Raw genomic sequence first — 27,996 nt, 5'->3', positions numbered from 1 at the left:
TTACCTATGTGTCTGACCCATCTTTCACAAAGCCATTTCCTGACCGTTCTGGATTCTGCATGTGATCATTGCACACCGCTACAACACATATGTGGCGCTAGAAAGCATTTGTGTTTACAGTGCTGTGTTGGCATACTTGGGGAGGGGGGGAGTGTAAGAGGTGGGTCTCCAACGTGTGTTTATCCGCTTGTTTTGGCGAGCGTGAACATGAAGAAAATTGAAGGGAGTGAGAATAACAAAGCGCTGTCCCTTTAAACCTCCGAGGGAGGGCTCATGGCTTTGTAGGATGACATCAGTGGGTTTGGCCCTGACACTCAATGGAAACTCAATGAGCGAGAGCCTGGGCTGTACACACACACACACATACACGCACACGCGCACACTGCGAGGCTGGCGAGGAAGGAGGGAGGCAGCTGAGCAGAGAAGGAGGAAGCGGAGCGCTCGGAGCTGCGGACTGCGGCGGGAACCTCTTCCCAATCCTCCTTCATCCTTCCCTGGCCGGGTCCTTTCCCCCCTGACAGCCGCAGGAGCAGAAGCGGCAGAGAGGCTCCTTCCAGACAGGGTCAGTATTGGGGGGATCCGGGCCGGTCTTGGGGTGCAAATCCGGGGGGAAAGGAGGCCCCTCCGCCTCTTTGTTTTTTTGCTGAGAGAGAAGGGTAAGGCTGGGGGAGAGGAAGGGGCTCCCTCGCTCGTACGCCGGGGAAAGGCAGCGGCAGGCGCCCGAGACGGACCCAAAGGAAGGAGGACAAAAGATTTTGGGATGTTTTTAAAAAAGAAGACAAAGGCTCCCCGCAGCAGCCCTCCCCGCCTAAATTTCAGAGGGGCAGTTTAGGGGAGCCCCCCTCCCTGATAGGTTCCTCTCTTGCCTTTGCTGACCTAAGTGTTGAATTGGCTTCAGTGATCTTTTCCCGAGGGGTGGGGGTGGTGGGGTTTATCTCTAACGTCCCTGGTTTTGGGGGGGTGGGGGGGTTCGCCGGGTTTCTTTCCCTCCCTCTCTCTCCAGCTTCCCTTGCTTAGAATACGTGTGTGATTTTCGAACAATCAGCCGTGAGTAGTGGCTGCGGCCCCCACCCTGCTTGTCTTTACCCCTGAACTGTTTAATTTGGGGGGTGCGGGGGGGGGTGCGTGTAATACTCATCCTTGTTTTGTATGTGTGAAAGTGTAACCTAACAAACAGGGTGTGCGTTAGGGAAGGGAGGGGATGTTATTGTAAACCTCCTGTCTCCTTTTGTGCACCGGGAAGGTTGGGGTATTGTTGTAGGGGACTGGAGGGGGGCTGTTTTATTTTTCTCATTTGTTCTGAGATGTTGCTTCCTTGCCTGAGCCCGGAGCTTTGTAACTAGAACAGTATAGGAAATAGAAGTTTCGTGCCAATTCTAATTTCGTGCCAATTCGTGCCTAATTCTTCCTGCCACATAATATAATTTCCCCCCCAAAGATGTTTCTAGTTTTTAGCTGAGGGCAGTTTAATTATAAGTGATGCTTGTGGCTGAGCGATAAAAATTACCTTATCAGTTTTGATCTCTTTCTCTTCTTAATGCCTGTGTTTATTGTGTGCCTTCAGCTCCTCTTTTTTAGGCTAAGAGTTCAAAAGGGAAGGGAGAAGAAACATATCTGATCCTGCGTATTGCTTTTAAAATTGAAATATCTTTTTTTAAAACACATCTCCCCACATTTTGACCAGAGATGGAATTAAATAGCCCTCTTCCTCCTCTTCTCCCCCCACTCCCCACTCCCCACTCGCAACCCAGCAGCATCCATTATATAGCTGGTTGACTCTCATTCAGTTTGGCCTACAATATCCCTAGGTATGTTCTTGGTTCCTAGCAGATCAAGCAAGACTAGCAAAAGCCCTCTTATTTACACTAATTGTTTGGTGGAAGGGGTGGGTTGGTTAGTTGCCTATCCTGCACATTCTGTACTGAAATCCTGGGGTGTATGTGTAAAAGGCTAGTGTTTTTCTGTATACATTTTTATATAATGGGATTGTATATATTTATATAATGTATAGTATGTCTGGGGTGTGTGTGTGTGTTCATGCATATGGAGTTTGCTGCGTTGTAGCTTTCCAGTGTTGTGTGTAAAAGGACTATTAATATATTATCAGCATCTACTAATGCAGAGTGTATGCATTAGGTTGATGTGTGGGACTCCTTTCTGGAAAACAGGAGATCTTGGCTGTCCTCTTGACTCCCAGGGCTGATACTCTGGCTTGGGGGATGCACCTAGAATCTATTTCCCCTGCTTTCTGTCTTTGGGAGGCCAAGGCCTGAGGCTGGAGTGTGTGTGGATGTGGAAAGGAAGCTTATTTTCCCTCTGACTTGGACGTGGTTCCTGAGGAGACTGACTGCTTGGCTGTTTTCTTGTTGCCTTTGCCATGAGCTGGTCTCGCTGCTGCCTTCTGTGAGCCCATCTGCATGCCCAAGGCTTTACTTGCATTATTAATGCTTCATCCTGTCCATGCTTACTAGGCAGTATGTCCCTTTGAACTAAGTAGTTTTTATGATCATACTTCACTTGTACATACATGTTTGGAGCAGGAGTATGTGACTCCTATTTCAACTCCTCTGATTTTTCATTTTCCTCTGACTTAATAATCTGAGCAACACCTGCACTTTTCAAAAAAAGTTTGGGGGGCAGTCAGCTGAAGGTGTTGCAGAGCTGTCCAGGGTGCCCCTGAACCAATTCATGGGTACTTGCGCAAGAACTGAAAGGACACTTACTCACTAGAAACAAACCCCTCTGTGAACAGCTGGGCCCCTCGAGGCTTAGCCTGCAGCTCTTGCCTTGGATAGGTTCTTAGCCCTTGCTGTTTGGTCAAGCTGTTGAGCAGAGCTAGCAGAGAAACCGAGGAAACTCCTAACATTTAGGGATCAAGTGTCTGTAGAGTAACTTCTGCAGAATTCTACATACAGCCAGTTTTTGTGTTGCTAATTATATAGCATGAAAGAACTTTGGTTTAGATGTTGGGTTGGGTGAGCACATGTGAGCAATTCTGACCTCTCAGTCAGGTGTAGTGTTTTGTTCTGGGCTTGGTTTCTAGGCTGGTACTTCCATTGTGTGATCTGTCTGAGTTTTTAAACTGTGTGTGTGTGTGAGGGGGGGTTGTTATGGTCTCTGGTAGGTTGGTTTGTAAGCTTTAAGTGAACATGATCTCTTTCTGTGTGTTTTGGATGTTGGAGCTGTGTGTTGTCAAGCTTGATGATGAGAGGCAAACATGGGTTTGGGGTCAGACTAGAATTTCATTTATTGGGCGTATTCTAGTATTCTTGCTTCTCCTGCAATGTGCCTTAAGTGAGAACATCCTTATGTGTACTTAGTCTTTGTCCATTCTTCCAGAAAGCCCCCTCAGGAGCAGAGCCTGCATACAGTGCTTTAATAAACGTGGGTTATGTACATTAACCATAGCAGCATTTGCTAAAAGGATCCTCCCCTTCTTCAGATAGACCCACATTATTTGAATTGGGAAGGGAAAGACCAAGATGTGATCACCCAGGGGATATTATTGGGAAACCTCCAGAACTCCTGTTGATACAAAACCTCCAGAACTCCTGTTGATACAAAAAGATTACTCTGGCTGTACGCCACAAAGATAGTAAGGCTCAGGTGTGGCTGGATTTCCTGTGGGAATGAGTGCACATTGTGTGCACGTGTGTGTGTGTGTGGAGGGGAGATGTGGTAAGCTTACTGTCAAATATAGAAGCCTGCAGTTCAGGCTTTAACAGAGTTACACCCTTCTAAGCCAGTTGAAGTCAATGGACTTAAAAGGGTGTAACTCTGTTAAGGTCTTCACTTTAAGAGCCTGAGAAATAACAATGAACAATGTGAAAATGTGATTGGAGGTACTTGATATTGTATAGTGCAACAAGTGATAGATCAGCAGTGTTAGGAATTGAATGCTTTTGTTCAGACCTATGTTTGTGACTCTTAGTTCTTCCCATGTGTCTCTTTTGACGTTTTGTGAATTGTGGGAATTCAGATTTCAGAAACCTTTAATAGGCATTAGGAATTGTGGACTCTCTTTCCTCAGTTGGTTGAAAAATGCACACCAACTTTTTAGATTTCTTGTTCAGTTTCTGGAATGGTTTGGTTTCTTCCAACATAAAGTTCTCTGATTCAGTTTTTGTGTCTACAACATCTTGTTATTAAACTTGTTTAGTTGTAAAGTCCCACTGATTTCAGTGAAACTCATTTCCGGATAAGTATGCTTAGTATCTTGTGCTAGATTACTTTGGATTTATGGTTTGTTGTGGTAGTGCTAATTGGCTCGTTCTGCTTTCACTTCTCCTCATTCTAAACATGCAGTTCAGTATGCTAAAAGGTTTGGTTATCATATGGCAGTGATGGCGAACCTTTTCGAGACTGAGTGCCCAAATTGCAACCCAAAACCCACTTATTTATTGCAAAGTGCCAACACGGCAATTTAACCTGAATACTGAGGTTTTAGTTTAGAAAAAACAGTTGGCTCTGAGGCTTACGTTACTCGGGAGTAAGCTTGGGGAAGCAACCGTTCAATGCTTTGAATGGGTGAATCACGACCCTAGGAGGGTTTACTCAGAAGCAAGCCCCATTGCCAGCAACTGAGCTTACTCCCAAGTAAAGAATCATGCCCAGGCTAGCCTAGGTGTGTGTGTGTGGGGGAGTGATTTTCCACCACCCCCACATGATGAAATCTGTGCACGTGTGCCCACAGAAAGGGCTCTGAGTGCCACCTCTGGCATCCGTGCCATAGGTTCGCCACCGCTGTCATATGGGCTGTAGAATCAAAGGCTGAGCTTGGATTTCTTACTGAGGCAGTTAAGAGATCCAGGGGCAAACATTGTGTCTGGTAAGAAAAACTTCCCATTACATCAGGGGTCTGCAACCTGCGGCTCTCCAGATGTTCATGGACTACAATTCCCATCAGCCCCTGCCACCACGGCCAATTGGCTATGGTGGCAGGGGCGCTGATGGGAATTATAGTCCATGAACATCTGGAGAGCCACAGGTTGTAGACCCTTGCATTAGATAAAGAGTCTTGGGATGAAACTTGCCATCCTCATTTAGTAGGTGTGCATTGGTTTAGGTAACAATTTCTAACTTTACTCTGGATGTCTTCTGTTTTATCCCCCCAGAGCAACTGAACCATGGAGCTCCGAGTAGGGAACAAATACCGGCTGGGACGAAAAATTGGTAGCGGTTCCTTTGGAGATATTTACTTGGGTGAGTTTCCCTTATCAGTTTCTTCCGCCTTCTGCATCATCACAGACTAGTGGGTTGGGGAAGGAGAATTCATTATTCCTTCCGCTTTGTGTTCTCCTGTGACCAATAAGGGGGCTGGATTGTCTTGATAGACTTGCTAGACTTGGTGGAGGCAAAACACCTCTTTCCTATAGTTCTGAATAGAACAGTTGTCCTGGAATGGTAATGGTCAACAAAGCCTAGTTGCTGAGGCAATTTTTCTGATTCCTGTTATGGACAGCAATTTTATCTAATGAAGGTGTTATAATGGGGTTTACCCATTTTATTTTTAAGGAAAAATGCTTTCAAATCATGAAACTCTTTACTACAATGTGGAGTCTTTTGAATGACGTATACCTATCTGGATACAAGTACTAATGTGTCTATATCTCATTACTGAGAAGCTCTTTCTTGCTAGGTAGCAGGCACCTTATTATGAAGCCAGATCAGCTTTGAGGGAGTCAGTTTACATGACTTCATAAATTTCTGAACCCCAGAATGCAGGAGAGTAGTATGCTTCTAGAAAACACAAAAATTGGCTGAGTTGTGATGTAGAGATGGGTTGTGGGGGACAAGGGTTGTTTGTCAAAGGAATAAGACTGGAAATTGCTGGCTGCAAATGGTTTAGGAGCTGTTGGTTATGCATCCTTGCCTTGTAATCAGGACAGGAAAGACTTTCTGTGAAAGCCTACTCGTCTGTTGAAATGGGAATTGGAAGTTGGAACTCTAGTTGGGGCTGTTGAAGGGTGGAGACAGGGGAAAAACTCAGCTGTAAAACGTACTACTGTTCTGTATTTTACTGATTGGAAGGGGAGAATGTGGGTGTTGTGCCTTCAGGGCCAATCAGAAGGTAAAGTAGGGAATACTGGGGAAGCACAGCTCCTTGGGAAATGCTCTTAACACTTTGAGGACTGTCTGAAAATATGTGAGTAGAATCTTCTAGGTGTGGCCTTCCAACCCAGGGCTGCATTGAAAAAGGGCTACCCTCTGAGTGTTCTGTAACATGAGGCCTCTGAGCAGACGGCCTCCCTCCTGTGTAGCTGGCTTTCCCCAACATCCAGCCCTGTATTATGTTGCAAATGCCATCTCCACTCTGCAGTCTGGCATTGCTACAAGATTTGCCAACTTCACTGTTTCCCAGATTCCTCTTCTGGTACACAGAGACTTCATTTCTTTGCTGTCTCAATGCAGCATTTAAATCTGAATCTTTTCTTTCTGCTTGGGTTGTAACCTCAACTTTTTAAAAATCTCAATGAGATTGTATTAAGTTAATATTTTCCTTACTCCGGGTAGGGAAATTCAGATTTCCTCTCTATAGTGCCATGGATGCAGCGTTTGGTGTAGTTGTACCCTCTCAAGTTGAGCATAATCCATACATGTTGGCTTTTTCTTCTGTTTATGCCAATATTTTCCTTTGCTTTCCTATCTCCAAACTTGTGGCATCCACCTGTCAAAGCCTCTACGGCAGGGGTGTCCGACTCTGGTGCCCCAGATGTTCATGGACTACAATTCCCATCAGCCCCTGCCAGCATGGGCCACCAGAGTTGGACACCCCTGCTCTACAGAATAGATTGGCATACTGTTTCACAAGCTTGCATGGTATTTCCCCTTTTTGTATCCTCTTCCATATTTCCTTAGCTCTTAGATTTTTAGCTCCTCTTTTTTCAAAATTTCAGGGCAACTATGTGAAATTTTCCCATTTTTTGTTCAGCTGTGTAGGCTGAGCTAGACTGAGAGTGATTGCCCTAACTAAAGTGAACTTGATGACTGAACAGGACTTGGAGCCTTCTCAACTGCTGCCCAAAGAAGTCCACCTGACCTACTGATTAATGAGTTTCCAAAGCATTACTGAGACATGACTTTTTGGACAGGTTCTTCTGGAGTAACTTTACATCTGTAGTATCAGATAATGGTATTACTTTACATATTTAATTGTAACTTTGTATTGATTGATGTAAATTGCTTAAAGGTCATCTTGGGGCTCTACAACTAGATGTAAATATTGAAGCAAGTGTAAATTTGAATCCAGGTGTCTTGGTTCGATGTTGTGCCCACTGTACCATGCCCACTGGACTACATTCTGTCTGTCAAGTCTTTTCATTTCTTAGATTGCCTCAGTGCACTTGGTTCTGTTCCATCTTTATTCCTCATGCTGTCTTTCCCCCTGCTACTTGTCCACCCACCTGTACTAGTCCTCCAACTCTTGGCCCACATATTTTTACTTTATTAACCGTGGGGTGTTCTGTGCGTCACCTTTTTGTGCTCTGTCCTACAACTCTTGGGACACTGTTACTAAAGTCTTTGGTTGTATATATTGGCTTGGATCCTAGACAGAATTGTGCTTGAGGAAGGCATCCCTCCACAAGATTCTGTGCCCTCTGATCCTTTTGATCAGGAACAATGTAAGGGACATTTTGGGGCTCTGCAACAGGAAGGGGCATTTGGCAAACATTGTCATCCCTTTCTCTGCAGTTGGACTTCCACAGGAAGATCTGCTGTTTCACCAGTGAAACAGCATCTGAGGTTCCAAGTCATAGTTAGAGGTGATTTAATGGACTGGGATAATTTGCTGGTACTTTTCAGTTGAGCTACATACTTATTTTTTCCCTGCTGTTCTTGAGCTGGAACTGGACAGTTTGTGGAGGTTTTTAAGCTTAGATGGTTATCATTGATATCTACATACAGTGGCTTTACTGCTGAAGTGTTGTCTCTTCCCATGATGGAGCTGATAGATGTATAGGCACCTTTTAAATTAGAAATGTTAATGAGGATGTAGTATTTCCTCCAGAAACGAAGGTGGCAGTACTACCCATTCCATAGCAATTGGGAGACATAAAGGTTGGCAGGTTCAACTCAAGTAGCTCAAATAGCTAGAGTAATCTTTCATCCTGTAATATATATCATAAAAGGATTTAAATTTACTTTTTTAAAGCCACCATTTAATTATTTTTCTTTCCTTCATTTATACCCCACCTTTCTCCCCAATGGGAATCCAGGGTGGCATGCAACATTTACCGTTCCCTTTTTTTCTTACCACAACCCTCTGGGGTGGATGTGACTGGCCCCAAGTAACTCAGCAAGCATCCATGGCAGAGTGAGAATTTGAACCTGTGACTCCCTGATCCTAGTCTGACACTTTAACCACTATCGACTGATGTCACCTGGCCCTGCTTTTTCCCAGGGCCCACCCCCTACCCCAAGGGCTAGAGTGCTCTGGCCTCTCCTTTCTTCTCCCTTTCAGCCAGCAGTTTTTCTTCCTTTAGCTCCCTCACTCCACACCAACCTCCTCCAAGTGCTGGTGCTTCCAAATTCTCCGCCATGTTCTTTTTTGCTCTTTTTTATATCTGTTGTTGTGTCCACCTCTCTTTCTTGCTCCTCTTATGCTGAATCCTCCCGGGCACTTTGAACCCTTCGCTGCTCCTGGAGTCATGTCTTCCAGGCTCGGTCTCTCTCAGGCCTCCTCGGGTCAGGTTTACACGAGGTGTGGCAGATGATCCTTCTCCCAGCGTGGGAGCTTGGCATCAAGAGCCTACACCCCTGGGCCAGAGAGCCAAAAGGTCCCTAGGCCTCAGACTGGGCATGTTGACAGTTCCTTGTTAGCTCTCCTTGTCTGCTAAAGGATAATCTGTGTGGCTTTCTGTCTTGAGTAAGGGCCTGGAAGCTGAAACTGGGAGGTTGCCTTGGGCAGGCAGCTACACCTGCATTACTAGAGGGTGATGTCGGTTCCAGAGTGTCCTGTTTGCTGGTGTTGCAGCAGCAATTTTAATTGGGCTTCTGCAGTACCAGCAAAGACGGATGCTATGGAGCTGACGTTGCACTTTGGTAACACAAGTTATCGCAATGTTTGGTGTCTGTGTTCTACAGCAGGAAACACACACACGCAGCCTTGAAGACTCTGTGCAAGAGAGTTGTGCCTGCTTGCAAAATAATTCCCCCAAGCTTCTTTAAACTTTTATTGCAGCTATGTAAGCAGTCAACAACTCCTTATAATACTTGGTTTTGGGTTCCGTTTTCCTGTTCTGAGTTTGGGGGCAGAGAAACTCCACTTATTAGGTACCTTAATTTAGCAAGCTTTAAAAAATGAACAGCAGATAAGCTGAAGTGTACCAGGTCCTTCCAAAGGCCTCTCAACCCACCCATTTGTCACCCCCACATCAATCCAAGTCTCAACATGGGATGTTTGAAAGTGAATCATGTGATTTAGTCCCCACTTTCCCCTTCCTGTCTCCTTGCATCCTTCCTTCATCCCTGGTGGGTGTTCTTGACTTCATTTTCTTGAATCAGCAAATACTACGTAAACTGCAAGTTTCCTTTAAAGATGTGTGGGGGGTGGAAGGGGGGGGAATGCTTACATTTACTGCTTCTCTGCTAAACTACTGCAAGTAGACTCCTGGGCAAAGCAGTTGGCTGGCTGGCTGGCTTAGTCCCTGCCCTCTACTGCATGCATTTATGGAACCAATTTTCTCAGAATGCCAATTGGATTGCGCCTATTGGACTGGAGAGGCTTAATCTCTTGAGAGTGGTCGCTGTTGCTTGGCAAGATCGGAGATTGGAAATTAGCGCTGGAGATTAGGCCTGCATTGGGTGGTGAGAGACTGAGACACCCCCCACCCCTTTTTTTGTTTTGCTTTCTTTGGTTCACGATCCAGTGGGTCTTGCCAACACATGTCTGGAATGTGGAGGCATTTCTGTGTGAAGATTGTTTTGTTTAGGAGGCTCAGCTGAGCAACAGTAGCTGAACTGGGGGGGGGTGGTAGGAGGGGGGGCGCTTTGTCTCTCAGACACTGGAGCTGCTGCGGATCAGGAGATGTGGTAGCAGGCCGAAGACGTTAGCAGCAAGAGCTGCTGCTGCGGGCTGGAATTGAGATGTCTTGGATTGTTGGGGGGGCGGGCAGTGAATATGAATCGCAAGCCAAAGGCTGTTTGTCTTGCAGAGCATGTTGGGAAACTGGTGATATCTGTTTGGACAGTTCCTGGTTGCATGCCCGTCCCTCAGAGGGAGGGCAGTGCATTCTCTTTGTTTCCCAGTCTGTTAACTCTCTCTCTCCCTGCCTGACTTCATCCATCTGTTCAATTCTGTTTTTCCCCCCTCTTTGCCACTTGGTAACAAAAATGACTGGAAGGGAGAAGAAGGAAAGTGATGTTGCTGTGCTGTTGATTGTGAATAAATACTTTTGGGGAGGTTAACAGGTCTGGAATTTAAAATCTCTTAGAATCCCTTGTGGAAAGTGTCATTTTTACTTAGGTCGGTGAACATTTAATCAGTTTGTGAGACTCATCCCCCCCCCCCAGCAGTTTGAAATAAATGGATTCTGAAACATGCAGCCCACACAATTGAGTGAGACAAGGAGGGGGGAATGCTGCGTAGGATTGTTGATTTCCAGATCTCTCAGATCACTGAAGCATAAGGTCTCTGTAGCTTTTACATCATTATGAAATGTCACAAAGAATGAGACTGCTTCTAGGGACTCTTCAGAGTCTAGATTACCACATAATCTTATTTGCAGTGAAGGCTGCTTTCCTTTAATTCTGCATGAGGCGACGAAATGTGGATTCTTAACGATCTGAGTCTGTGATGGGGAGGGTACATGTTGTATCCCTTATATATCCTTTCAGGAGCATTCTGTTCTTTGTCTCCCAATGTAAATCAGACATCTGAGGGTGCGTGTGTATCTGTGTGCAAGTAGTGTAAGTGATTTGGTGGTGAAGGGCTTGGCTGAGGAACTGCACTGAGGTAGAATATGGAAGGAAGCTTTATAAATTTATGTATTCTGCATACATTCTTAATGCAAAAACTTCCAAGGTGGGTTATATACAGTCAGTAGTAAAATTGTAATTAAAACACCCATAAAAAATCAATAACAAACAACAATCTCAGCCAGTTGTAACATCATCAATTAGTAAAAGCAAATGACCAGAAGAAAAAATAGTCAATATAAAGGGGTACATGCATATGTGAAACAAGACTTCCAACTTGGCATAGTCAACCCAACTGAGTGTATAACCAAGCTCCCCATGCCTAAAACTAGCAATGCTGCATACCAGATGAGTATCAGTGGGGAGAAAGTTTCAAAGGCTCCATCTTGTATACCTCCCCTCTGACCATCACCTGAAGCTGAGGGGCACACAGCAAATCTCTTATCCACAGGGTGGTTTATTTGAGAGCAAAAGGCCCTTAAAGACCAACACTGTGAATTGTGCCCAGAGGCAAATAGGTACCCATTGCAGGTCTTTCAAGTTTGGTGAGAGATTGCCAATAGTTTGTGGCAGTTTACAGTTTTGCTGCTTCATTTTTGCACTACTTAACTTCTGAACCATCTTCAAATGATGCTTTATAGAGAGCATGTTGCTATAATTGGGTCCAAGTAATGCCAGTCAAGAAAATGTTGCTGCTGGCATGCAAACTGAAATCAGGTAAAAGCACTATTATGCTTTACAGGAGATCTGAGCCTCCATTACAGATGGAAAACTAGTAGTATCCCTTACCTCTGAATAGTGGGACAGTCTTCGCAGTTAGAGAAAGCAACGCAGAAGTATTCCTGGAGATAAAATTGGGTAGGGAGAAAGGTTTAAAGATGTATGTTTATGAATTTGCTATTGGCATTTGGTAGTTTCACTTTCTATGATCCTTCCTGCAGCATTGTCATTTGCCATTTTATTTTAATTCTGCATGCATAGTCAGCCTGCAGCACAGGTGCTAAAAATACCTAATGCTACAGGGCCATGTGGCATGATTCGAAGGGCACATGAGGGGCTGCAGTCTGGTATGGCCTGGTTATGGAAAGACAGGGGTGTGTCTTTCCTCACCGACTCACCTCACCTGGACTGTGCTGCTGCCTCTTTACTGGCCCATGAGACCAGAGAGGAGAAACATCCCAGACATGTAGATCTTGTAAATCTTCGCTATTAGAATGACACATCTTCCATGGCAGATTTGGCTGTGATTTACCTGCCCGAAAAACTTGGCCACCATCTTTTGACCAACATACATCTGTCCTATTAAGCTGGTTGACCCTCTCTCAAAAACCTCATACTTGACCAAAATCTTCAAATAAAGGTATTCAGAAGTGTGTACTGTTTTAAGTATGCAAGATAAACAGGCTGCCCTCAGAACTGAATTTAAAAATTTCATAAGCTGTTTTTATGAGCAGTATCCTCTTTATAGATATTAGGCCTTCATTTTGAAGGGCAGATAATTTCCCCTCTTCATTTCTTGCATCACTTATTAGTTTGCAGACCTTCTGCTCACAAAAATACTTTGTACGTGGCCACTGATGTTATAAATGGATTCCATTTTTCCTGAGTCTGCAGACGACAAACCTGGACCAGTGACTCAGATGTCAGCACCTGTGTGCTCTCAGTCTCCCTACCCCCCGACCAATCTCATTGGGGCTGCAGCTCTAAAGCCAAGTGGCAACACTCCTTAAATGTCAGCATTAACTTTGGTTTGCTGATCATTTTAGCAGATGGAATGAGAATCAGCCCCTTGGGAGAGGTGGGGAGAGGACAAGGAGTTCCTGACAGAGGAAGAAACACATTGGAAAGAAAGACAGGACTGTGAAGATGGAAGGAAACCAGAAGGAGTCTGAGGGATGGGTAGATTGTGTAATGCCGCGGTCCTAAGGGGGAGGTATCTTTCTCAATGAGTAATGCAGGGCTTGATGATAAGATAGTGGCTGGGTATTTAATAATCAAAACATGCATTATGTAAGGGCCATGCTCCGACTTCCCAATCAGAGGTGTGTTCTTTTTGTATACTGAGTTGGAGTATCATTGTCTTGAATGTACACGTGGCCTCAAGAGCTACAACTAGAATGGAGTTCCACAGCTTTGTCTTAACAAAGTTCAAAGGGAGAGTGATGATGCTTGTGTGTATGTGTGTCTCCTGTGTGTGTGTGTGTGTGTGTTTCCTGTGCTCTGAAGACCTGTCCAGATGATTACTTCATCTACACTGTTCGCTTGGAGCACTTTTTAAAAGCTTCTTTTTCCTTTCCTTGATGCACCTGATCCTTTTATATTTCCAGTTTGTTGTGGTGGTCTTGTTCTTTCTTCCCTCCTGGCCAAAATGATGTTAATGATGCTAAAGCCGGAATTCAGGATTTTTTTCTTCCTCTTTGTTCATCTTGCAATTCCTCTTTACAGCCCTTTGTTGTCGCTTAACGCATATAAGAGGAAATGGATGTTCATTTTCATCAGCCAATCCAGCTGTGTAGATAAGTACCAGAGTCTTACTAGCTTGCTTGCCCATGATTAATTTCTGAAGACAAGTGCCGGGATTCAATTCTGCCTGTAAGCCTTTCTTCCTAATCACAGATGTAGAGAGGCAGACTATAGTTTTTCACTGGATCTAGATGAGTACGTGGCAGATGTAAAGAAGTGTTCCTCTTTATGTGACATTTCCCATTGCAGACTTCCAAAAATAACCATGGATTTAAGGAGCAGACCTAGTCTGAGATGTTCTTCCTTCCTTACCTGTACCTGTCTTGTTCACAGGATAGTTTTGATCTAGAGTGAGAGGCTAACTCAAGATTGCAATGAGCTATTGGAGATCTTGATTGCCTTTTTTTCACTCTTGGAACTTTGCATCATTTTGTAATTGTGGTTCTGGCCATGGATTCTTAATCTGATTGGAAAGTTCGAGACACAACAGAACTGTGCAGTAGCCGCTATACTCCATTCCTCTCGGTCTTTCAGTTTGGGAAAGCAATAAATTATTTCCACATTCTGTTTGCTTTTTCCCATCTTGTGGCTTTGTTTTTTTGAGAACTGTCAAGCAGAGTTGATTGGCTAAACTGCTGTTTGTTGTTGTTCGGTGTTCTTTGCGGGTTTTGTTTTTCCATCAACCAATATCTGAAACCAAGCTGTACTTCCAATTATCAAGTGTTTAATTTTTTCCCAGTTGGGCCCCAAGGTAATTCATAAAACAACCATTTAAAATAGCATCAGCATAGAGCAATAGCCTCCCTCTCCAAAATTACTAAAAACAAACCTCAGCAGATAATCAACACTAAAATAACAAAATCCAGTGCTAAACCTGTGAAGAAACAAACCTATTTTCATGGCACCTGAAAGATGAGACTAAAGGCCCCGATGGATATATTTGAGCAGAGAATTCGGTAGCTGGAGATCCATCTGATAGTTATTCACCTTGCCTTGGAAGGTGGGAGCACCTAGCTTAGAGCTAGGTAGAAGATCTTAACTGTATTCTATCTTCTGCTTTATGTTCAGAGTTCGGGGTGGTGACACTGTTTGGCAAAGGCTGCCTAAAATAAGTTAATACAGATCTCTGGGTTGTGTGTTTTCCATGATGACTGCACAAGTATGGAATATAGTACTAGGCACAAAACATCACTTCTGTAATTTTTTTTCCAGCATACTTATAGACTTGTAATTATGTACACTATTGGTGGAAGATGTATTTTCAAATGAAATCTGAGGATTTTCATTGGCCAGTGGTAGAAGAAGAAGAAGAGTTTGGATTTATAACCCACCTTTCTCTCCTGTAGTGAGACTCAAGGTGGCTTACAAACTCCTTCCCCTTCCGCTCCCCACAGTTCCGAAGAACTGTGACTAGCCTGAGGTCACCCAGCAGGAATGTAGGAGTGCAGAAACACATCTGGTTCACCAGATAAGCCTCTGCTAGTCAGGTGGAGGAGTGGGGAATCAAACCCGGTTCTCCAGATTGGAATCCACCTGCTCTTAACCACTACACCACGCTGTGACATTCTTTGTAGCGCCTTACTTTCTCTCATGTCTAACAGAAGCAGAACAAATTATTCAAAATTTGCACAGTTTACAGAATTCTACTGTGGACTTTAAAATAAACCACAACATATGTAGTTCTCACTAAAACAAAGTCTCTAACCAGGAAAGCCAAAAGCTGTAAGTCCACTACAAGCAACATATGTATGTTTGCTGATCAGACGCATCTGATCATCTCTGCTTGACATTTATAGAAAAAATAATAGCGTGTCCTGTCACCTTCTTGTGACTTGCAACTAATACATCAGCAGAAGGGAGAGGAATGGATCTTGTGGGGTACTTGTGAGGAATAGGTTGAAAAACTGGGAAAGGCTGTGAAGAAGGAAAATACCCTTCCCGATAATTGAAAGCTGTGTCGATCTTTTTCTTAGCTTTCTGTAACTACAGGGGTTAGATTAAATATATAGACAAGGATGTCTGTATATTTGCTCACTTACAACAGTGCAATAAATAAAGCCCTACAGAGAGCTCAGTAGCAAATATTGCATATTGTCTAGGAGAATAAAAATACTTTTTCAGCAGGGTCTTTAGGGGAAGTTTACATTGGGAGATATGCTTACAGTGGGGGGGGGGAGTGCTCACACTATGCTAAAAATGTAATTGAGCTGTTTGAATACTTTCACTAGGGGTCAGTGGGCCACATTTACCACCCCTTAAAAAGCAAACTACTTTAGGCAGTGTTATTGTGATGAGATTAAAAGGTGTGTGTAGGAGAGAAAGTAGTTACTTGTGAAGGAAAGTCGCAGGAATATGTTTTTCTTTTGCCAAGGTGTAAGGCAAGGTGGTACTTCCTGTCTTGCCCTGCTGTAATAAGACCTCCAGAGGAGTGTACTGTAAGATGGGGGCCAATCCCAGTTGCCAAAGAAACTGGGCCAAAGCTCTGTGAGCATGGTTTCCTTGGCAACAAGATACTTTTTGTTGCAGCAGTCTAGATTAGAGGCAAAGCATTGTGGGGGTTTTGTCATTCATTGGCGTCATTACATACACCTGGCTATGTAGCACTGTGATACTATCATATCCCCTCCATGATCCCTGGGAAAAGGAGAGCTTGGATTAAAAATCAAACAAAACCAAGGCACCAAAGTAGTGGCAGCAGAGCAGGGAAGGAGAGTTGCTAACTGCTACAAATGGCAGCAAAGAAAGTGGCTGTGAGAATTTCAGCAAATGTTTTGTTTCCCCTGGGAGCTCTTACTTAGCCTCAAAGCAGAGAGTGAAAACTCAGTGCTGCCCTAATTTTCAGCTTTGTTAAATATTTGAACATATTCACTGTATTGGCTACAAATAAGATCTTTACCAAGGAAGCTGTGTTTTGCCACGGAATAAATGAAGCATGCCTTTCATCACTCTGGAGTTATACCAGGGGTAGGGAACCTGCGGCTCTCCAGATGTTCAGGAACTACAATTCCCATCAGCCTCTGTCAGCATGGCCAATTGGCCATGCTGGTAGAACTGATAGGAAGTTCTAATTTATCTGGAAGGCTGCAAGGCCTATTAAACTACTTGGGCTCACCATTATGGTCACTACAAATGCTACTTCTGAGAGCTTTTTCCACACATTTTTAGGCCTGCCTTTAGCAATTACTAGCCCTCATGACAGATTCAGAAAGCTGAGGTTTTCAAGATGCATTCTGTGTGCCATGCTGAAGACTGCTCTTCATTCTAAAACTTCAACCCATTAAAAAGGTATAAACAGCTTTTGCTGCACAGAAGGAGCCCATTTTACAGCACATTCCACTGGAAGTCTTATTACACCAGGGCAAGACAGGAAGTACCGCCTTACACCTTGGCAAAAGAAAATTTTGTGGCAGTGTTGAAGTGCTGATTTATAAATAAGAGTTTGGGCAAACCCAGATTCTTCATCCAGATTGAGTTAAATTTCTCTCCATGTCATGAAACCATTTTAAACAATTGCTTAACTAAAATTCATCTTGGAAAGTATTTAAAACTTGTCGAAGGCTTTCATTGCCGGATTCAACTGGTTCTGGTGGGTTTTCTGGGCTGTGTGGCCGTGGTCTGGTGGATTTCGTTCCTGATGTTTCGCCTGCATCTGTGGCTGGCATCTTCAAAGGTGTATCACAGAGAGAAGTGTGTACACAGTGATACACCTCTGAAGATGCCAGCCACAGTGCTGATAAAGGCAAATCTACAGAACCATAACCACACAGTATACCAAAGCTATAAAACTTATTTTCTTTTAGAAACCTTCATGGCCTCAAAATGCCTTCAAAAATGACTCTTGAATTCTATTTGGAAGATACTGCCACTGTAAAAAGTCCATTCCTTACCAATGACAACTCAACTTCTGATAGAAGCAGAATCCAGAACCCCTCCAAAAGATCACAGGTGCTGGGGAAGTTGTGTTGTTTTTTATTGGTGGCCTAGTCTTAAATCTCAGTGAAGAAGGAACAGAGTGATGCTGGTCTGCTCCCTGAGGGGGGATATGTTAGAGCGTGGGTACTATGAGCTGATCTTGTGCCCTAGGAGGATGTATGAAAAAGCTGAGAGCTTGGAACTGAATGGTGTTCATTCTGCTGTTTGATATGAATGGATTAAATGTAATTGGTCTGTGCATCTTTTGAACAGAGAAGACCTTCAGTCACTGTAGAATGTAGCTACCTGCCATTTTGTCTGAGGGAGGATGCCATAATCATATTAATCAACTGTGTTGGCTCCAATAGACGTCCAAATTCACTTCAAGATGCTGGTATTAACCTTGGGTTGTATTTATTAACTTTTCTGTTGATCCGTTTGAGTGCAAGGAGATCACCCATACACAACCTCTTCTGACTCCAATTGACATAGATTTGTTGGCTGTTCTTGTAGCACTTCATAATGTGTTAAGTCCCATTTATCTTGTGACCCCTAGATAAGTTATAACACATTTTAGAAGGACTGTTCTATCAGGAGGTATCTGTACAGTGACCCTCAAACCTTTACTTGTTAACTTTTTTCTTTTGTAACTACAGTATCCTGAAATATAGGCTACCCCATGACATATTTGGCAAACTTGGCAGTGTGTGCGTAGCAGAAGTATTGCAGCCTACTAGGCCATGTCTGCTTCCGTTTAAGACTGCTGGAAGCTTTCAGGACTGTGTTGTTGTGAGAAAAAGAGGATGCACTTCTCCATTCTCCTTTTTCTCAAAGGAAAAAAACACTTCTTTTTTAAAAAAAATAGGACTGTGTACTTCAGTAAAACAATTTCTGGCTTGGGTGGCAGCTAAATTTGGCTGCTGCCATCCCAACATTTAATTAAACGAGAAGTATAATAGTATCCTTTGTATGTGTATGTAGAAGTCCTTGTGTGGTTTAACTTTTGTGAAGTATTTTTTCCTTTAGTGTTCTTGAACTGATACACAAAATTTGAATTGATACACAAAATGGATACACCAAAATCTTTGGTGTGTATGATGATTACATTTTAGTTACTGTTGAGAAGCTAGAGAGTGATTATCAAAGAAACGGGCAAATGACTTTCAAAAGGGGAAAAAGCAGTTCCTGGTCTGTGAATTATTTCACTGCATAACAATATCCATGTTTGGAAGGAGTGTTATTGTGTTATCTCAGGATGTGAGATGCAAGAGCAGGAACTATTCAACTAGAAGAATAGCAAAAGGAACATGACAAGGATGTCCAATATCACTGGTATTATTTATTTTAGCAATGGGAATCCAGCCACAAAAATTAGACAAGATATAAGGATTTCTTGAATAAAGATAAAGCATAAAATGAAAAGTTATGTGCATGATTTTACATCAGTAATAAAACCAAGTCTCTCTTTGAAATATACAGTGGAACGAATATATAGATTTGGAATTTATTCTGGATATAGCTGAATAAAAAGACAAAGTTATTAACAGCAGCTACAGCAGAAGAAGAGATAACAATGTTTTTTTTCTTAAACTAATATTTGGGGGTGTGTGTATATATGACAGTTTCTAGAAAGACAATTAACAAAAAGTTTGGACAAGTATCAAGGCAGATCTTCAAAGATGGGAAAAGTTAAAAATTTCTTGCTTGGGATGAATTTCTGCATTTAAAATAAATATATTATCAAAATTTATTTTTCTTGCTTGGGATGAATTTCTGCATGTAAAATGAATATATTACCAAAATTTATTTTTTTTGTTCCGAACAACTGATTTTATGGATTTCTTAAAATATGCTTCTGCTTCTTAACTTTAGCCTAACTGTGTTTCATGGTGGCCATCTGTTGCCTCGGAAGTATGCTTATTGAGATGGATCCCATGTATTAAATATTTTTCTTCTCAAGAGAATTTTTGTCCTGTTGCAAACTTGAACCCCTGAAATGGAATGTACTGGCATGTTTGATTTCTCATTCCCGTGGGCCATTTTGCGCACTGCACAGCTACAGTCCTGAGTTTGTCATCCATTGCACCAGTGGAGGCTGCCACTAGTTGTGTTTTCCCAACAGGCATCTGTGCCCATTGAACATGCACAATAACACACAAGTGTTGCTTTAATACCTAGGAAAGCTTATTGCTAGGATTGCCAGGTCTTGGTTGGGACATACCTGGAGATTTCGAGGGTGAAGCCCAAAGAGCATGGAGTTTGAGAAGGGGAGGGATTTCATGGGGTAAAATGCCATAGAGTCCATCTTCCAAAGCAGCCATTTTCTCCAGGTGAACTGACCTCTGTCTCCTGGAGATCAGTTGTAATCCCAGGAGATCTCCAGCTACATCTTAGAGGTTGGCAACTCTACATATTGTACAGCTAAAAAAGAAATATGTGAAATTAAGGCAGCGATCTGCTTAATCTGTGAGAGTTTCCCTGAAAACATATTAAAGTTGAATAGCTCTGAGCTGCCCAATAGCAGCTGTTGAATCCATGGGGGAAGTTATCCCAGTCATTTCTGGTTCAAGTGCATGCATTATCTATTAGACCTTTAATTACTAGTATTGCTGGCAGACTGATAACCTACCCCACGTGACTTGAAGCCCTCATATGGCTTCTAACTCATTCTTAGGAATGGCTTCTTTAGATGGACTATCACTCCAGTGTCTCCTGTTGTTACCTCATAATTGCTTACAAATTATCCTTGACTGATAATGAACATGTTAAAACATTATTTGAGTTCAGTTGGTGTATGAGGGCAAAGTGGTAGTTGGCTTTTATGGGGAAAATGTGTATTGGGAAGTGTGTTTTATGCTGGTCTGTGGCTTTGAATACCCCTGAACACTTACATTAGCTATAATGTTCTTGTTTCTTCCATGCTTGAATTTGCAAAATGCTTTTCTTTATAGGCACCAGCACTTTCAAATTTCTATGAAACCAAAATTTAAATTTCATAAACAACTAGCGAAGCAAAAATATTGGGAGTGAAGATTTGTTTTCTTGATGGTGACTGCCTTGACCCAAGAATGTATGGTGACATCTTGTTGTTCTTGGTTTTTTTCACAGGTGCCAATATAGCCACAGGAGAAGAGGTAGCCATTAAGTTGGAATGTGTCAAAACCAAGCACCCGCAACTCCACATTGAAAGCAAATTTTACAAGATGATGCAGGGAGGAGGTAGGTTCTGAGAAGAATGGAATTACATTCAGGAATGATACGTCAGAAGCTGTTCTTGAATGTTGTTGGGTATGGGTAGAGCAGGATGGTTTGGGGCCTGTTATCTAATGCCTGCCTCTTTCCTGAGTCTTAAAGGGCACATGTATGTTTTCTCTCCCACCCCTACCATGTGGTCCTTTTTAGTGGGAATCCCTTCCATTAAGTGGTGTGGTGCAGAAGGAGACTATAATGTGATGGTGATGGAACTTTTGGGACCCAGCCTGGAGGACCTCTTCAACTTCTGCTCCCGCAAATTCAGTCTGAAGACTGTTCTTCTCCTGGCAGATCAGATGGTGAGTTCTCCTGAAAAGCTTGTCCTCCATTGGTTCTTGTCCGCCATTACTTGTTCTCTTCTCCTGTTTTGATGCTGTGGCTCCCCTTCCCAGCAGTGGTTAGAGTATTATCGTGCACAGTGGGTCCTTTTGAGTGAGGCTGAAGAGAGCATTCACAAAGGGTGTCCGAAAGATCTAGAGAAGCACATGGTCATGTAGAAGAGAAAGCAGGTGGATTGCCATGGCAAGGGAAGAGTCTTGTTTTCAGTTTCTGAAGATGATTGGGGAAGGGAGAGTGGAATGCATTGGCTGAGGGCTTGTATAGCTGTTGGACATAGTGGCCTCAAAAAACTTGGAATACCTCTTAACACATCTGTGTTGGTAACCATGGAAGAATCCTTCTTTTGCTCGCTCTCAGTCTTTGGCTCTTGACAAGCTCTTCCTTCAGCTGCTGGGTTCCCACTTGTCTTGTGAGGGAGCTTTCAAAGTGCAAGAAGCTGGACCTAAAGAATTGCTTTTAGCCCTTTGACTTTTCGTTATTACAAACCTCTTTTTATCTCTGTCCTTTTGCTGTGTTATCTGTCATGTAGGCAGTAGATAGGATTTAACTGCTGTATTTTTTCGCTCTTCCCAACTAACTTCCAGATCAGCCGTATTGAATACATTCATTCCAAGAATTTCATTCACCGAGATGTGAAACCAGACAATTTCCTTATGGGGCTTGGCAAGAAAGGCAACCTAGTGTACATCATTGATTTCGGCCTGGCCAAGAAGTACAGAGATGCCCGCACCCACCAACACATCCCCTATCGGGAAAACAAAAACCTGACTGGGACAGCGCGCTATGCCTCTATAAACACCCATCTCGGCATTGGTGAGTCTGTGTCTTGAAGCGAGATTGTGGAGGACATGACGATGGGGAGATTTGTGAAGGCATCCTTTGCCTTGCAACTTTGGTCCTAATGGCTGAACCAGAGTTCAGAGGTGTGTTGTGACTTTGGTGTAATATTGTGCATGTAAGCAGTAGATCAGAAGTCGATCTTTGAGTGACAGTTTTATGTGGTGTCCTTAATTACTTGTGTGTGTTTAAGTTCTCATGTTTGGTTTGGTGCCAAAGAACATGAGATTCAGTGCTATCCAAACAATAGACACTTTCCTTTGGCTATGGGTAGAAAGCCGCCTTCGTGATACTGTGGCTTGTTTTTGTACTAGTTACCCAATAACCAGGATGTTAGCAAGAAAACAGCTAGATGACATGGGATGAGGGGCACACAATATGTGAAGACATTTTTTTTTTGCTTTTCTGAGCTTCTAGCTGGGAACTCCTTTCATTTGAATTCCAGTCAGTGGAATTCTCCTTGCCCTTCATGGGATAGACTAGTGGCATCTTTCCATATATTCGTGTAGGGCTATCACATTTCTTTTAAGGGCTCTTTCAAGCCAGCTGCAAGTTTTTCAGGGAATGAAATGCTTCGTTGGAAGTGTAAGGGAGAAGAATGTCATAAAAGAAAACTGCATGTTCCTGGATTCTCTATCTAGATTAAGAAAACTTCCAAGTAAAGCATAACCATAAGCCCGGGTTTTTAGTTTAAAGAACAATTTTACATTCTCCATGATTTTAGATATTCCTCTGTGGCAAAGGCCTAACTCTCCCATGACAATCTCTGGGTAGTCTCTTAATTCAAGTCCTTTTAGAAGTTGTAAAATATAGGAATTCACTTTTTAAGTTTCTAGGAAGCATTCTGTTCTTATTCAGGGTTCAAAATGTGCAGAATGTTAAGGCAAACAGAGCTTTCCTTGCACAGAGATGTGAGGGCCTGGAAAATAAAGAAAAACAGGTAATTTTCCCTAAGAAATTTTCCCTAAATCACTTTTTCTTGGGAAAAGGCTTTTTTAAAAAAACCTATGAAATATTTTTTCATTTGGAACAAATAAAATACTTTTGAAGTTTTTACAAACTCAGAATGTGTAAAATGAGTGTTCTTATATTAGATTCCTTATACTTTATTCTAAAACATAAAAGCATAATTCCTAAATATGCTGTGTATATGCTGTACATATTATACATGAAAGTCCAAGATTCATTTGCCACCTTTGTATACCTCCTTGCAAACCTCTGCTTGCCTTCCTTTGCTGACCCTTAAAACGTCTAAATAGGGGTCTCAGTAACACAATGTATACCTGTTTGCAATTCTGTGTTGGATGGGTGCAGTTTTCTTCTAAAAAAAAAAAAGACATTTCTCCTTCGGTATATTTTTGAAGTCCTCACCTGGATAGCCCAGGCTAGCATTGTCTCATCAGCTCTTGGTAGGCAAGCACAGTCAGCCCTTGTTAGTACTTCAATGGGAAACCACCAAAGAAGTCTAGAGTTGATTTGCAGAAGCAGGCCCCTTAAAGCATGTTAGTTAAAATGAGCATGTTAGTTAAAATGAGCAACTGATGCCACTAAAGGTCATGGGGATCCAGTGTAGAACCTGAGGCAATGAGCTAACATGCTTTAAGGATCCTTCACTAGTTCAAGCTTTGGTTGATTGATTACATCCTGGGGAGTAAATTATTTTGATGTTCTCATTCAACAATGAATGAATGCTTAACTGGGTTGTCAGTAGGGACTGCTGGCATGACTCCATAAAATGGCCATTGTCTTCCTGGCTGTACCACTGCAAAAGCATAAGCTTGCTCCCCAGCCCCAATTCCTCGGGGTACAAATGTGGTCTGTTATTACTCCCTGTGACCTTGCAGCAACAGGAAGCTCTTACATAAGTTTTTTACTTCCTGTGTGGTAACTGATAAAACATTGGGATTGCTCCCTGGAAGACTGATTAGCCTAGTGCTGTAAACATCGCCTATATTGCACCTCAGTCTGCAGAAATGAAATGTTCTACTGGAGGGGGAGGACGTCTGGATGGGTGTTTCCCAGCTCGTTCTCAGGGAGACAGGATGTAGTTTTTCGTCAGTTCCTGGGAACCGGCTGGGCGCCCATTTTGGCTCCAGTTTAAATCCTGTCTCTGCAGGGAGAACAGCGTTTTTTGCAGCTCAGGCTACAAAAGCTTTTCACCTTGGATTTTTTCCTTCCTTTTTTCTTCTCCTTTCGTTAGCAACTTGCCTGAAACTCTCCCTCCTCTCCTCCCTCCAACGCTGCCTCACCCCCCCTCGACGCCACGAGGGCTTACCCTCCCCCCTCTTTCCAACTATGGCCTCCGCACCTTTCTCCCCGGAGAGACAGGCCTTCGCCCCCGCGCTAGCCGAGCGCACCAGGAGCTGCCTGCAGGGGAGAGGAAACGGCGGAAACCTTAGCTCCCAGCCGCAAGAAGACCGGGAAGTCCGCGCGGCCGGGAGACGCCTTTCAAGGAGCGCAGGAACCGCGCTCCAAGAAGACAAAGGGAGGCGGCAAAGCGGCGGAGACTGCCGGCGGCCCGGAAAAGGGCGCGCACGGCAAGAAAAAACCGCAGAAGGGCGCCGGCCCCGCCAGGGGCGCGGAGAGCGCTGCGGCAGCCGGAAACGCTGGCGGCCCCGGCTGGGGCTCGCCCAGCGCATCGGGAGCCTCCGCAATGGCGCCAACGACTGGAGTACACGCGGTCGGCGCCAGAAGTAGCCCGTCAGTCCCCATTGGCGCCCCCGCCCCCCTCGGGGGCTCGGAGGTCGTTGGGGAAGCGGAGGCTCTCACCAGCGGCGCCAGCTCCCCGTCCGGGATTGAGGCGGAGCCCGCTGCAACCTCGGACTCCGGAGAGGCATCAGAGGAGGAGGAGGAAGCGGCCGTTCTTCAGACATGCAGGCAAGACCGCTCCGGCGGGGGCAGGGAGGGGGAGGCTTCCCCAGACGAAGGGCTCATGTCGGCCTCTTCGCAGAGGCAATTAGTGGAAATGATGAGGGTGGCCATGAGGGAGGAGATACAATCCTACCATGCATCCCACCATCAGGGCAACAGGGGAGGCCAGCCATCCCACACTCCCAACCCTGCCAGACCGCGGGCACCAGAACCCCCACGCCCCAGGGGACCACTGGACTTCCCAGGGGAAGAGGAGGAATTCAGCGAAGGAGAGATCGCAGATGACTCTGACCATTTCTCTGATAATGAGGCCACTCAATCAGAGAATACTGATCAATCCTTCAGGCTTTTTGATCAGGAGAATCTCACCTTCCTGATCACAAAAAACATAGCGGCTCTGGAACTGACAGACCCCTCTGACGCGGAGGACCCATCTGGCCCCTCCACCTTGGGCAAGCCCATCCAGAGCTGCCCCAAAGGAAAAAAAGGACATCTTTCCTCAGGAAGACAGACGTAAAGACTTCTTCCCAGTCCCAGAGTTCTTCCAGCGGCGCATTAAGAGGGAATGGGCTAATACCGCATCCAGTAAGGGCCTCCCCGCCGCCTTCAAGAAGCTCTACCCGTCCCGAGTGCATTTCCAACATGCTCAGACCCCGCTGGTAGGCCCCGGTGGCAGCTCTGCAGTCAGGGGACTGGTGGCCAAGGGCAGGTGGGGACTATAAGGGACCAAATGGACAAGAGGTCAGACATGACTCTCAAAGGGCTCATGAGGGCTTGGCAGCCATCACCAAGGCCCTGGCGGTGTCGGCCACAGTGGCCAGGGCCACCATTGTTTAACCGCCGGCTCTTGGACAGGATCCCCAGCGGAACAGCAGGGGATCAGGGAAGAAGTGGAAAGGGTCATGCTCAGCTCCTCATTTCTTGCGGGCCTTCCCACATTCGATGCCTTACTCATGTCTGCAAGGGTGATGGCCACCGCGGTGGTGGCCAAGAGCCCTACTTGGCAGCTTGGCAAAGCGGACCTCACCTCCAAACAGCTGGTAGCGGCCTCGCCTTCCAGAGTGGCACCCTATTCGGTCAGGAACTGGACCAGATCCTGGTGGAGACACGAGGACAAAAGAAGGCCATGCCAAAGTCCATCAGGAGGGAGACCTACACCCAGAACTCGCCCTTCCACCACCTTCCCGGACACATCGCACGCTACCCAGACCAGCACGTGAGGGCAACCGATGGCAACCTCAACACAGCTTTCAGAGGCGAGCGGGACAAGCCTCCAGTTCCAACTCCTTTAGCAACAACCCAAAGCCGCGACGGCAAGCCATTCGCCTGACCCCAGCCAAACAATGGCGCCAAAACCCTGCCAGTGGGGGGTCGCCTGCAGCAGTTCCGACATCAGTGGACAGGCGATCCGTGGACCAGTGGGCGGCCGAGGTAGTCAATCGGGGCTACTCCATCGAATTCAACTGTCTTCCCCACAGCGCTTCCGCAGCTTCCCAGCCAACTCCAGTCTGATCAAGGCCGCAGGACCCAACAAGCAATCTGGCACCTGAGTCAGCATCAGAGCAATAGAACCCGGTGCCAGGGTGGAGGCGATCCTCAGGGATTTTCTCTCACTTCTTCACAGTCCCAAAGCGCCCAGCGGGGACTGGCGGGCAATCCTCAATCTCCGGTTTATCCAACAGGCACATCAAGCTCAATGCTTCCGCATGGAAACACTCCGGTCAATAGCGGAACATCTTCGCTCCGGAGACTTCCTAACCTCGCTGGACCTCACCGAGGCCTACCTACATATTCCCATCAACCCTGCACACCGGAAGTATCTCAGGTTCGCGGTGGGGGCCGACCAGTACCAGTTTCAGGCTCTCCCGTTTGGCCTCGCCACAGCCCCCCGTGTGTTCTCCAAGGTGCTTCACCATACCCATTACCAAACTGCGCCGAGAAGCAATCCCGCGTGTACCCGTACTTGGGCTGATATACTCATTCGATCGCGGTCACGGGGGCAAGCAACCCAAGACATGGCCAGGGTACAGGAAGTTCTACAGCAGCATGGCTTCCTGGTCAACCTGGAGAAGAGCACACTCATCCCATCTCAGACCATGGAACACCTGGGGGCCATAATCAACACATCCACACATACCCTTTCAGTCCCCGAAGCGAAGAGGCTGCGAATAAAGCAGCTGGTGACAACAGCCATATCGACTCAACAGTCCTCCCTACTCGCCCTGGCAAGTCTGCTGGAGCCTCATGGTGTCAGTCTTGACATGGTCCAATGGGAAGGCTACCGCCCGGCCACTAGCGGCTTCCGGCCGTTCCAACTCCACATCATGGAAAAACGGGACAGGCAGATCGTCATCACCTCAAAACTAAAAGGAACTACGATGGTGGGCCTTAGGAACACAACCTGACTCAGGAAAGGTCTTCCTGCACGGGACCGTCACCAAAAGTGGTCACAGGCAGCAGTCTATCGGGCTGGGGGGCCACTCTGGCGACAACCGTCCAGGGAACCTGGACAGCGGAGGAGACCACCCTGTCTATCAGCGTGTTGGAGACCAGAAGGCGATCGCCCTAGCCCTCTGGCGGTTCCAGACGATGATTCGAGGGTCGCCCGTCCTAGTCCGCACCGACAACACCACGGCCAAGGCCTACCTCAACAATCAGGGTGGATCACGATCATCCCAAATGCATCGAAGCCCTGTGCATCCTGGGTGGGCGGAGGCAAATCTCCTATCAATAACGGCGGAACACATCAGCGGCCAAGCGAACACCACAGCAGACTGGCTCAGGCGTGAGGCGATTTCGGAGGCAGAGTGGAGACTCAAACCGTCCATATTTCGTCTCATCTCAAAACAGCTGGGAGAGCCAGCGATAGACCTCTTCGCGTCGTGAGGAGAACCGACAGCTCCGGCCTTCATGTCCAGGTTCCACCACCCCCCCAGGCCATGGGGATAGATGCATTATCAGCACACTGGCGAAGGCCGTCCTATCGCCTTTCCCCAATCCCCACCATACCCAGAACTCTGCGAAGATAGCGGAGGGAAGGGGCCGCGGTGATACTTGTGGCCCCCTACTGGCCAAGGCGACCATGGTTCTCCTCCATACTGGAGATGGCCACATCACCCGGCATCAGACTACCCACTCCACCGGACATGCTTTCACAGGGCCCAGTGCACCACCCATCGCCTCAGTGGTTCCAACTGACCGCATGGCGATTGAGGGCGAAGCCTAAGACAAAAAGGTTACTCAGAACAGGTGGCGGAGGTCCTCCTGGCCCTCTGCGCCCGTAGCTCTACCAGCGCCATTTACAACTGCTCCTGGAAGGCGTGCGTCCGATGGTGCAGGAGAAAGGCGGTAAACCACCGTTCCCCTGGCTCCCACAGGTCCCTAGCCTTCCTCCAGGAAGGGGCT

General features: G+C 45.4%; 1 protein-coding gene across 1 annotated transcript in view; it reads left to right on the top strand.

The window, feature by feature from the left end:
* The first annotated feature begins 349 nt into the window (after nt 1-349).
* CSNK1E (casein kinase 1 epsilon) overlaps nt 350-27,996 on the top strand; it is a 45,034-nt gene continuing 17,387 nt past the window's right edge. The window contains 5 exon segments of the mRNA XM_048500876.1: nt 350-562; nt 5,115-5,202; nt 20,401-20,511; nt 20,695-20,843; nt 21,468-21,696. Of these exon segments, the coding sequence (XP_048356833.1) occupies nt 5,127-5,202; nt 20,401-20,511; nt 20,695-20,843; nt 21,468-21,696 (565 nt within the window). The 5' untranslated portion in view covers nt 350-562; nt 5,115-5,126.

This window comes from Sphaerodactylus townsendi, linkage group LG06, assembly GCF_021028975.2.
Source record: "Sphaerodactylus townsendi isolate TG3544 linkage group LG06, MPM_Stown_v2.3, whole genome shotgun sequence".
Classification (NCBI taxonomy): domain Eukaryota; kingdom Metazoa; phylum Chordata; class Lepidosauria; order Squamata; family Sphaerodactylidae; genus Sphaerodactylus; species Sphaerodactylus townsendi.
Note: the sequence above shows the minus strand (reverse complement) of the source record. Positions and strands in the feature narration are given on the sequence as shown.